At 44.0% G+C, this 12,870-nt stretch overlaps 1 protein-coding gene across 1 annotated transcript in view; it reads right to left on the reverse strand.

Moving 5' to 3' along the window:
* Nucleotides 1-12,870, reverse strand: part of MORN1 (MORN repeat containing 1) — a 472,343-nt gene that overhangs the window by 276,144 nt on the left and 183,329 nt on the right. Inside the window, exons 9-10 of the mRNA XM_040325902.1 lie at nt 7,440-7,563; nt 4,139-4,314 (exon numbers count right to left, since the gene is read on the reverse strand). Of these exons, the coding sequence (XP_040181836.1) occupies nt 4,139-4,314; nt 7,440-7,563 (300 nt within the window). The remainder of the gene's footprint in view (nt 1-4,138; nt 4,315-7,439; nt 7,564-12,870) is intronic.

The raw sequence follows: 12,870 nt of genomic DNA on the forward strand, positions 1-12,870 counted from the left end.
AGTTGTGTTGCAATACCTATGTTTTCCAGCTGGTGGCACTGTATAAAAATCTGCATCTATAGTTCACCATTCTGGTAAAACCCAGGAGTTACAAAAATACTTAAAGGGGTTGTAAAGGAAAAAAAAAATTCCCCTAAATAGCTTTCTTTACCTTAGTGCAGTCCTCCTTTACTTACCTCATCCTTCCATTTTGCTTTTAAATGTCCTTATTTCTTCTGAGAAATCCTCACTTCCTGTTCTTCTGTCTGTAACCCCACACCGTAATGCGAGGCTCTCTCCCTGGTGTGGAGAAAGCCTCTTAAGGGGGGGTAAGGGGGGGGGGGGGCGAGCAGGAGTGTCAGGACACCCACTAACACACAGCTCCTTTCTCTATCTGCAAAGTAGAGAGTGTCCTGACACTCCTGCTTGCCCCCTCCCCCCTCAGGAGGCTTTCTCCACACTAGGGAGAGAGCCTTGCATTACTGTGTGTAGTTACAGACAGAAGAACAGGAAGTGAGGATTTCTCAGAGGAAATAAGGACATTTAAAAGCAAAATGGAAGGATGAGGTAAGTGAAGGAGGACTGCACTAAGGTAAAGAAAGCTATTTAGGGATTTTTTTTTTTTACCTTTACAACCCCTTTAACTGTTATAACAGAAAAGTATCATAAATAAAGAGTTAATATTCTTTTGGTATTCCCCTTAAATATAATTAAAAACTAGGAAATCTAAGGAGGCAACAGAATACATATTGATCACGTCAATGTTATATGTCCAATTATCTGCATGTTGTCAGGAATTGACCCAGGATCATCACTTTGTACATTGGAAATCAGCATCGGAACAGCAGCATTCTTTATTAATTCCCTGTGTTCTTCAGCGGAACAAAATAAAACCAACCCGCAGCACCATCAGTTCCTAATATTATTTGGTCCGGGCAATTAAAATGTTTGCCTTTCCTCCCCAGAAACAAATTTGTTTGTTTTCAATTTCAGCTGGCAATATATTATTCATATATACACCTCTTCCTCGTGTTCTCCGGCAGAGAACTCCAGGGACTTCAACTATTATTCATTCTACCAGAAGTTCAAGTGCTAATATACCTAGGGGATGGGGTATTTTGAATCATAATATTGAGATTTACCTTTTCGTGCAATCTGCTAAATAAATAATACATTAAACACATTAGAGCACTGGAGCCGATGCCTAGAACACAGCCGGAATGTCATTACCTTTTAAAGATCTCTGAATAGTCTTTTCGAATGGGTGTTTCCCAGTTGCAGAAGAAATGACAAGGCAACAAATAAAGAAAGAAAAAAGGGTATTTGTATTGGAAACAGCCACACAACCCACAAAAGAAAAGCATATTTTTTAGCCATTTCGATTTTTTTTAATGCCGCCCCGGTACCAGAATAATATAGGCACTGGATTTGCATCAACAAAGGCCACCCAGAGGATCAAGAAAGAAGGCACTAGGCCAGAAAAAGAAAGGAAGTTGAGAGCAGTGGCAGAGAGCATGGGGATGTCTTTAACCACTTCCATACCAGGCACTTACGCACCTTCCCGCCCAAGCCAATTTTCAGCTTTCAGCACTGTCGCACTTTGAATGGCAATTGCGCGGTCATGCTACACTGTACCCAAACAAAATTGGCGTCCTTTTTTCCCCACAAATAGAGCTTTCTTTTGGTGGTATTTGATCACCTCTGCGATTTTTTTTTGCGCAACAACTAAAAAAAGACTGACATTTTTGAAAAAAAAATAAGTTTTTATTTTTTTCTGTTAATTTTTTTGTAAATAAGTAAGTTTTCTCTTTCAATTACGGGCACTGATATGGCGGCACTGATGGGCACCAATGAGATGGCACTGATGGGCACCGATGAGATGGCACTGATGGGCATCGATGAGGTAGTACTGATGGGCACAGATGAGGTGGCACTGATGGGCACACATAGGCGGCACTGATGGGCACTCATGGGCGGCACTGATGGGCACTCATGGGCGGCACTGGGCACTCATAGGCGGCACAGATGGGCACTCATGGGCGGCACTTATGGGTGGCACTGATGGATACTTATGGGTGGCACAGATGGGCACTGATAGGTGGGCACTGGGCATGGATGGGCACTGTGGGGTGGCACTGATGGACACTGTGGGGTGGCACTGATGGACACTGTGGGGCAGTACTGATTTACCCATGTTGCCAGTCAGTGCCCATGTGTGGGCACTGATTGGCATCTTTTTTATTTTTTAATGATTTTTTTCCCCCCCCCCCTTTTTTTTTGTTTTCCCTTCCCTGGTGGTCCAGGGTAGGCTTCCCTGGTGGTCCAGTGTGGCGATCCGAGGGGGGGCTGCGCTGATAAACAATCAGCGCGAACCCCCTCTGTCAGGAGAGCCGCCGATCGGCTCTCCTCTACTCGCGTCTGTCAGACGCGAGTGAGGAAGAGCCATCAACGGCTCTTCCTGTTTACATCATGATCAGCCGTGGACGTCCAGTCAGGATTTCAAAACCACATCCCGGACGTAAATCAGCTATAGGCCGGGCGGGAAGTGGTTAAAGGATCACTAAAGTGAATTTTTTTTTTTTAAATAACAAACATGTTATACCTACCGTATTTATTGGCGTATAACGCACACTTTTTCCCCCTTAAAATCAGGGGAAAATCGTGGGTGCGCGATATACGCCGTTACTGCTGTTCCCGGGCGCCGCCGAAATAGACCGAGCCGAGCCTAGTGTACTGCGCACTCGGCTCGGCTCCGCCCGCAGGACCACGAAAGAAGCCGCGAGGAGCCGAACAGACAGGAAATCCGGCTCTGTACAGCTCGGCTGAGGCGCCAAACTCAAAAATACACGCTGGGCAAGACAGCAGATGGACACCTCCAAGCAAGTCCGCAGACGGAAACCGGACAAGGCCGCCGATGGACGCCGTTCAAGGCCGCCGAGAGGAGCGGGGCAAGCCGCAGATGGACACCCACAAGGCTGGATGGACTCTACGCAAGTCCGCAGACGGACGCCGGACAAGGCTGCCGATGGACTCCTGGCAAGACAGCAGACGGACACCGACAAGGCCGCACCGACGAGCATTCAAAATGTAAGTTTTTTTTTTCATGTACGTTTTTTTTTGCTTAAAACTTCCCTTAAGCTTGGGCTGCGCGTTATACGCCGGCGCGCGGTATACGCAGATAAATACGGTACCTCCACTGTGCAGCTCGTTTTCCACAGAGTGGCCTTGAACCTGGTCTTCTGGGGTCCCTCGGCGGTTGTCTCAGCTCCCCCCTGCAAGAACTTTCCACCTTCATGCGAGCGAGCTCACATGGTGGAAAGCTCTTCTGGGCGCGCTCCCATGATACAGCCGGTGGCTATAGCTGCTCACTGTATCACTCGGCCCCGCCCCCGGCGCACTGCATCATTGGATATGATTGACAGCAGCGCTGCTATCAATATCCAATGATGAGCCGACTCAAGCTGGAGGAAACCGTCAAGGGAACGAGCCCACGTAGTTTCGGGGATTAGGTAAGTAAAACCGGAGGGCTGGGGGGGGCCGTCATTGCCAGGTTTAATGCATAGGATGCATTAAGGTAAAAAACAAACCTTTACAACCCCTTTAAGGAGGGAAAACCGAAAGGTAGGTCTACCATAGTGTGCAGGTCAGGTATGCCGTGGATTGAAATTGCCACAACATTGTCTGAGCTCATGGTCAGCATACCATTCTGGCAGGTCACAAGCTCAGGGCAGCCATCACAAATTTTGGGGCCCCTTACACAGCTTTAGGCAGGGCCCCCCTGGAGCAGAGAACCAGGGGGGGGGGGCCTTCTCTTTCCTGTCGCGAGATGATAAGCGGAGGGGGGTTGTGGTACCAAAAGTGTAATCTCTGTTCTTCTCTCTCCTGCCGAGATGATAAGCGGGGCAGGGGGGTTGGTTTGTGCTGACGAACAAAACAAAGTCAAGTCTTCTCTTCTCTCTCCTGACGCTAATTGCTGAAGTCAGAGGAGTTGCTAACGGTGGGGGGTCAGACAAAAAAAAAACATGGGGGGGGCCCCCGGGCCCCTTACAGGTGTAATTCCTGTACCCCCCCTGATAACGGGGCCCTCCTTGCACAAGCTATCTGGCTTTAACAAGAGCTGCAACAGACAAATCTCAGCATGAAGAGGTCATTAACTCACCATGCTGTCCTCCAGGGGGATCTCCTGCAATCTCGGAGAGAGGTTCACTTTCATCCACTGACATCTGGGCACTAGATAATTCTAGTCCGGGCTGAGTAGATATGGCATTACAGTCCTCCTGCATCAACTTCTCATGGGTCATACATGACAAAGGATAGTTCACACATTCATAGCCACTGCAAACACAGACAACTGCTATGTAACATTTATGTATCTTAAATAAAACAATAAAAATACTACCATACATTTTTAAAACTGAAAACATCAGAAACTCCTAATTTGTCCCAATGGACCTTATATATAAAGTTTTTGGAAGAAAAACTGTCAAACTTCCAGATTCAATAAATATTTCTTATACACTAATGTGGTCTCATGTCACCTTCATTGCTTTGTAAGTTTCAAAAGGTAGGGGAACGTGTGAATCCTGCCTACTGGGACCTACGGCTGTACTTCATTCAAGTAATCCAATGATACATCAACCGATACCGTTATGTATTCATTATGAATTCAATTTAAAAAGTGTAAATTACCAAAATCTGTTTGGGTATTACCCTCCTGTAATCCTGTGCACTCTAGGGGCCAGATTCACAAAGAGATACGACGGTGTATCTCCAGATACACCATCGTATCTCTGACTTACACTGGTCCTATCTATGCGCCTGATTCATAGAATCAGATACGCATAGATAGGGCTAAGATCTGACAGTGTAACACTGTCGGATCTTTTTTTCAATTTAAAAATGGCGCCGGTATATACGATAAATAATATGTAAATCAACGAGATACGCAAATTCACGAACGTACGCGGACCCGTCGCAGTGTTCTTACGTCGTTTCCGTAGCGGTTTTCCCGTCGTATACTTACCCCTGTTTTTAGCAGGTGCAGCCAATGTTAAGTATAGCTGGCGTTCCCGCGTCGAATTTGAATTTTCCAACGTCGTTTGCGTACGCCGATTCACGAACACGCACGTCGCAAGTCCCGCTCACGTCGAAACCACTGACGTCCTAGTGACGTCAGTGGGAGCAATGCACGCCGGGAAATTCCCCGGACGGCGCATGCGCATTTAAATCGGCGCGGGAACGCGCCTGATTTAAATAGTACACTCCCCTAGCCGCGGAATTAGAATTCCGCCGGGGGATTTAGGATCCGCCGTCGCAAGTTTGGAGGTAAGTGGTTTGTGATTTAGCCACTTGCCTCCTAAACTTGCGGGAGCGGATCTTAATTCACGTAGATCGAGCGGATCTATAGATCCGCTGAGCTACGTGAATCTGGCCCTAGGACTCAGAATAGGAAAGGAAGGGGTGGTCAATACTACATACAATGGGGCTCTACTGCAGTACATAGATACTCATGCCGCGTACACACGGTCGTTTTTTGGCATGCAAAAAAATGAAATTTTTCAGCATGTCCAAAAAACGAAGTTTTTCCAACTTCATCATTAAAAACGTTTTAAAAAAATGATGAACAAAGCGCGGTGATGTACAACACGTACGATGGCACTCTGAAGGGGAAGTTCTATTCGCCTTTGGGCTGCTTTAGCTGATTCCGTGTCAGTAAAAGACGATTCACGCTTTTTTGTCTGTTACAGCGTAATGAATGCTTACTCCATTATGAACGGTAGTTTTACCTGAACGAGCGCTCCCGTCTCATAACTTGCTTCTGAGCATGCGCGGGTTTAAAACGTTGTTTTAGCTCACACACGATCATTTTTTACAACCCGAAAAACGACATTTTAAAAAACGACGTTAAACTTTTCAGAAGCCGAAAAACGATGTGAAGCCCACACACGATGATTTTAAATGACGTTTGTAAAAACGTTGTTTTTTTTTAATGCCGAAAAACGACCGTGTGTACGCGGCATTATAGTATGAAAACATTCTAAATAAAATTTAACATAACTCCCCTAACTGTCCAATTAGCAGGCTGAGGTGTATTTGAAACCAAGCCATGCTGCAGTTACAATGGAGACTGAGGATCTGGCTATGCTGTCAGGTATAGGTGTCTGGAATACAGATCTGATGCCGCGTACACACGATCGGAATTTCCGACAACAAAACCGTGGATTTTTTTTTTCGACTGAATTCTGGCTCAAACTTGTGTTGCATACACACGCAAATTCCGAACGTCAAGAACGCGGTGAAATACAACACTACAACGAGCCGAGAAAAATGAAGTTCAATGATTCCGAGCATGCATAGGATTTTGGTGTGTCGGAATTGCATACAGACGATCAGAAGTTCCGACAAGAACTTGTGCTGTCGGAAAAATTGAGAACCGGCTCTCAAATTTTTCTTGTCGGAAATTCCGACAGCAAATGTCCGATGGAGCCTACACACGGTCGGAATATCCGACAAAAAGCTCACATCCAACATTTGCTGTCGGAATTTTTGATCGTGTGTACGTGGCATAAGAGGAGAGTTGATGGCCCTGACTCTCAAATGAAAAGAGTTTGCATGATGTTGAATATCTTAGAATATCATAAGCATTGAGCGGGCAGTAGCCACCTGTACTGAAGTTTCTTCAAGAAAACTTCAGATAGGAATAAAACAAATAAGAATGGAGAGCCACATCAAAATGAGAGTCCAAATATAAGTTTTATTCCATTATAGTATATGTGAACACCTACCTTGTAAAACAACCAATCCAGTTTACGCCATTACGTTACTGCGCATGCGCCGCCCGGCCAAACACTTACGATCTTTCCCGAGCCCGGCCGGCTTCGGAACGGCGCATGCGCAGTTTTATGGTCGGCTCGCGGCCATCTTTTTTACGGGCACCCGATGCCCATAGCGGACTTTAACGGACAGCCCGAAAAGGGGTTAAATTTACGGGCTGTCCATAAATATATGTACGCTTGGCAACACTGAGCTAGTTGCAGCAGACTACAACAACCAGCCACTCTGAAGCCTGCCTAACGGCAACCGTCAAACAGTTATAAGGATTGCGACACAGAACTACTCTGCAGAGAATTTCACCAATGTCATGCTTTGTGTGTGTAATCAAAACCATTGAGACCTTTGCTCTTAGAACACCAAACAATTCGGGTTTTATGGTTACAGATGCCCCAGATAACTGACCAATGACAAATTGCCCTCTTTAGAACTATGGCCAATCTTTATTTTTACCACTTGTACTAACCCCTGCTGATCATGTATAGTGCATGAAATACAACCTAGAGGGCATTGATAAAGCAGGATAAAAGATAGCCTATAGAAATAAAATCGAGCCCTACAAAAGTGGTGTTTATATTATTATGACCATATGTATCAAATATGGAAAAGGGCTACTGTGAGATACTTACAAAGGAGTTTGAAAGGGCTTGTCTTCAAAATCTTCAATCAATTCCAGAATATTAGTGCTTGGTGGTTTAGCAGGTGGTGTGTATTTTATTCCGGCCCTTATTCTTAAAACACGCCCATTTTCCTCTGTTATGTAAAATAAAATAAAGATTTTAAAATGCAATAAATAAATTAATAAAATGGGCTACTTACATATACTATATACAGTTTTCAACATATTTGAACAGGGAAATATTTGAACTGTTACTCAAACAGTGTCTACATATAAAGATGAAAATACTTGAAAAGAACACAAGGAAAAGTTGCTTTTTCAATCATTGAATCAACAAAAATATTATTAGATGTAATGGTGCATTGTGGAAAAAGTAAGTACACTCTTGGCATCACAAGTTGGATTTCCCCTGTAGCAGAAACATATTTTTGTAGATATTTTGTATAACTGGCCACCACCACGTGAAGTGAAATGGTTGACTATTTCTCCATGCAAAAATTCTTTCAGCTGTAAGACGTTTGTAGGTTCCCTTGAAAAGATAGCCTACTTCAATATTCTCTACAAAATTTTAATGGGAATCAAAATTGTGGCTTTGACTAGGGTAGTCCCAATGCTGTATCCTGGCCTAGGCCAACAAGGTCCAGGCCTAGGGCAGCACTTAGCAGGGGGGCAGCACGAAACAAGTCCCCACCAGCTTGCGCTACACCGTTAGGCAAATTAGTCTAGCGCCCCCATAAAGTGGCTGCACTGCTTCCGGTATGCAGGCGACCTATCATCCTGGACTACAAACCTTCCTCACTGTGCTATGTATTCTGCTGCACCATTGGCATAATTATATATTCTTAGTCCTCTCCATAAAATTATCAGAAATTTGTGCTTAAAGTAGAGCTATAGGCAACACTTTTTTTTTTCATTTTGGATAGAGTGAGGGAGGGTTATAGCCCCTGCCGGATTATTTTTTACCATCCCTGTCCCATTGCAGAGATTTCCCTTCACTTCCTGCCCCATAGCCAAACAGGAAGTGAGAGGAAATCTATTCAAATTAAGGGAATCCATTACCCCCCCCCCCTAGGCCCTCAAAACTAGTGTCCCCACTTGAAATTTCAGGGGGGGTCTTAAACAGCAAAGGGGTGTGGCCTTGACAGGAAGGGGTGGGTCATATTTAAATTAGGGGTGCACAAGTTTAGTCAGGCCTAAATACACTACTGGGTAGTCCATAAACCCAATTTCTCCTTTCTGAGTTAATCCTTGGTGGATTTGCTAGTGTGCGCCAAGAAGAAAATAAGAGAAGTCCATATATTTTACTTTATATATATATATATATATATATATATATATATATATATATATATATATATATATATATATATATGTGTGTAGTTGGCTGTTTGGTTTAAGTTCAGCATTAAATGAAGGACAACCTAATACATTCAGATGCCTGCTTCTGTATCTATATTAATCATGTCTGGTGTTAATGATCTATCTTCAGATGTGGCCTGCCCCATCGGAAAGACCCAAGGGTGCTAATTAATGGTCCCATGGAATTACAAAGTGGTACAAGGCACATTAAGATTTATTTTGGGCTTTTCCCACTGGGCATACATTAGAAAACCATATCAAACCATGTCTGACTCTGGCACACCAGAATAAAATCAACAATCCCCTGTAATTTATCACTTCATAGAACAATTACGCATTTATGGTTTTTGTTCTTATTTTATTACGTAATGCAAAACAGACATGTTTAGTCAACTTGATAAATTGAAAAGGAGCCCATTTAGGAGAGGCTTGTTCTTGTTGTATTCTGTGTTTATGTACCAAAAAGAAATGAAAAGATAAAAATATAAAAAAAGAATCCTACTTTTAAAGCTGTCATAAAGGCCAACTACCGATACACAAAAACACTTTATTCTTCCATGCAGCCATTTCTTGGTTCTCTTACGCCCCGTAACACATGTACGGGTTTCCCAGCTGACTTTTTACTGCCGGGGAACCCGAGGGGAAATCCGAGAATCGGCTCGGCAGCTTTTTCCTCCTACCCGGCCGTGTGTATGCTCCACCGCAAGCTTTCTCCATAGGAAAACTGGCAGGTTACAAACCACCGGGAATCCCGGGGGGGGAAAAAGGAAACATGTTCTAATTTTTCCCGCCACGATTCCCCGCAGTTTCCCGGTCGGGAAAACTGCCATGGAGCATACACATGGCCAGTTTTCCCACCCAAAAGCTGTCATATCAGTTTTCCCAATGGGAAAACTGGTCATGTGTACAAGGCTTCAGAGTTATCCCTAATCCGAGATCTGAACTATGGTTGTTTCTACTGTCTCTTAGACACATGTCTGAGCTGCTTAACCACTTGCCAACCGCTTCATGCACTTATATGTCGGCAGAATGGCTTGGCTGGGAAAGCCTGTACGATGCTTTAAATAAGCCCGCCGTACAGGCGCCTGCCGCGAGCCTCATGACCGTGCTTGTGGGACCCGATGTCCGCTGCTGTCCCGCGATCGTGTCACGGAGCTGCAGGTGCCTGTGAAAAACAAGGCATTTTCCCGTTCTGCCTAGTGACAGGACGCTGATCTAGTGCTCCCTGTCATTAGGAGCAGCGGTCAATGTCATGTCATGTCACTGGTAGCCCACCCCCCCCCCACAGTTAATACAATGACTCCCTAGGACTCCCTAGGATATGCTTAACCTCTTCCTCGCCCCCCAGTGGTTAACCCCTTCCCTGCCAGTATCATTTACACAGTAATCAGTATATTTTTATAGCACTGATCGCTGTATAAATGACAATGGTCCCAAAATATTGTCAAAAGTGTCCGATGTGTCCGCCATAATATCGCAGTCACAATAAAAATCGCAGATCGCCGCTATTTCTAATAAAAATGTCATAAAACTATCCCCTATTTTATAGACACTAGAACTTTTGCGCAAACCAATCAATCTATGCTTATTGCGATTTTTTTACCAAAAGTATGTAGAAGAATATGTATCGGCCTAAACTGAGGAAAAAAATGTATATATATTTTTTGGGGATATTTATTATAGCAAAAAGTAAAAAATATTGCTTTTTTTCAAAATTGTCGCTCTTTTTTTGTTTATAGCGCAAAAAATAAAAACCACAGAGGTGATCAAATACCACCAAAAGAAAGCTCTATTTGTGGGAAAAAGAGGACGTCAATTTTGTTTGGGAGCCACGTCGCACGACCGCGCAATTGTCAGTTAAATCGGCACGGTCCCGAATCGCAAAAAATGGTGCAATCATTGGGCAGCCAAATCCTCCGGGGCTGAAGTGGCAACTCTTCCACAGAATTCCACTGCATTAAATTTGGAACTGCTTCAGCTACGGATATGTGAGACTGCGAGTAACATTTTATTCTAACAACCTATGCCCCATCTCTTGATTTGACTCCAACTTCTTCCTCCCTTCCATTTTCCAATGCAGCACCTCAATTAATAAATAAAGTGGTTTGAAACGCAAAAGTTTTTTTTTTTTTTTACATTAATGTGTTCTTTGCATTAAGGTAAAAAACTTCCAATACCTACCCTGTCCATTCTTAAATACTTACCTGAGTCTTCTCACACCAAGGCTGTCCTGTTCTCTCTTCCTGGTCTCAAAGGAGACTCTAAGGGCCACAGGCTCCTCAGTCAAATCCTGTGATGAGGGAGCAGGTGGTGTGGCCAAGTCTCTGGACACACAGAGCCCAGCTCGGGAGCATGCCCACACAGGTGCCTCCTCCACAAGCTGTGTGCTATGGAGGCGTGCTCCTGAGCTGGACTGTGTGCATCCAGGAAGAAGGAGCAGGTAGCAATGGCAGAGGACTGCAGAAGAGGTGGTAAGGGGCCTAATACCTAACAATATCACTTTAAGAGACACCCCTTTGGACAACAAATGGGTGGTGTTGAGGGAAGGAGGGTGGTCCATGGTCAGCCTTCAAATTTAATGGCTGAAACAAAGACCATGAGGGGCAATCTGCTTCACGTGCATTATGTAGCTACATCTTTTTTATCTCCAGTGCAATATTTATTTTGTTACCTACTTGAAGACTATAAAAGTTTTAATGCTATTCCCATCGAGCGCTGCCTTTGTGTGTTTTTTGTATCCTGCTATCCATTTTTCCAGTGGTTGGTAGCTGCACTGGGAATCAGCCTGCAAGGAGATCAGCTAAAAGTAGTTGGATCTGTACGTGCATTATAATTAATCGAAATTAGTCGATTAATTGATAAAAAAAAACAAAAAACGATTAATCGAACACGAAAAATTTCATTAGTAACAACCCTAAAAAATATACAATAATAAGTAGTGCTCATGGAAAATGTGTTATCCTTTCCCTTTATTGCAGTGAATAGAAGTTGTTTTGCATTTCACTAAAATTAATTAGCTACCCTTAAATAAATTTAGTTTACATTTTTTTAACTGCATTTTCTGAAATACTAATAGATTTAGTAAATAAAATGCATGTCATCCTTTTAAAATCTGAATTTTTGTGCCAGTATCCATTGACCTTTCAACTATTGTCATCATGTTCAAAAGATGAAAACCTGCGCAAGAACGATGATTATGGCCCAGGTTCTCAAAGGAGATACGACGGCGTATCTCCAGATACGCCGTCGTATCTCTGAGTCTGGGCAGTCGTATCTATGCGCCTGATTCTTAGAATCAGTTACGCATAGATTTCTATTAGATGCGACCGGCGTAAGTCTGTTACGCCGTCGGATCTTAACTGCATATTTACGCTGGCCGCTAGGGGCATGTACGCTGATTTACCCCTAAAAATATGTAAATCAGCTAGATACGCGAATTCACGAACGTACGCCCGGCCAACGCAGTACAGATACGCCGTTTACGTTAGGCTTTTCCCGGCGTAAAGTTACGTCGTTTGCGTAAGTCGTCCGTCACGTCGAAACCAATACCTCCTTGCGGCGTACTTTGGAGCAATGCACACTGGGATATGCACACGTCAATCACGTCGGGTCACAAGTTATTTACATAAAACACGCCCCCCTGTTCCACATTTGAATTAGGCGGGCTTACGCCAGCCTATTTACGCTACGACCCTGCAACTTACTGAGCAAGTGCTTTGAGAATACAGCACTTGCCCGTCTAAGTTGCGGAGGCGTAGCGTAAATAGGATACGCTACGCCCGAACAAAGATACGCCGATCTACGAGAATCTGGCTCTATATATTCAACAGTGCATTAAAAAACCTATTCACACTCTCTGCCTATACATTGTATGGTTCAGGCATTCTTCCATCCACTGGAATTGTAAATCTCTGGGTTATTTATGTACAGGTTGCTGTAGCTGGCTGTTCTCTTTAAGCACCAAAGATGATTTAGATTTTGTCGTCTCAAAATAGCATCAGAGCACAAATTTTGGTAGAGTCCGAGAAACATATTTCGAAACAGTTTATTTATAGCTGGGGGCTGCACGGCTAGAGGAAGCA

This window comes from Rana temporaria, chromosome 10 (genome assembly GCF_905171775.1).
Source record: "Rana temporaria chromosome 10, aRanTem1.1, whole genome shotgun sequence".
Taxonomy (NCBI): Eukaryota; Metazoa; Chordata; class Amphibia; order Anura; family Ranidae; genus Rana; species Rana temporaria.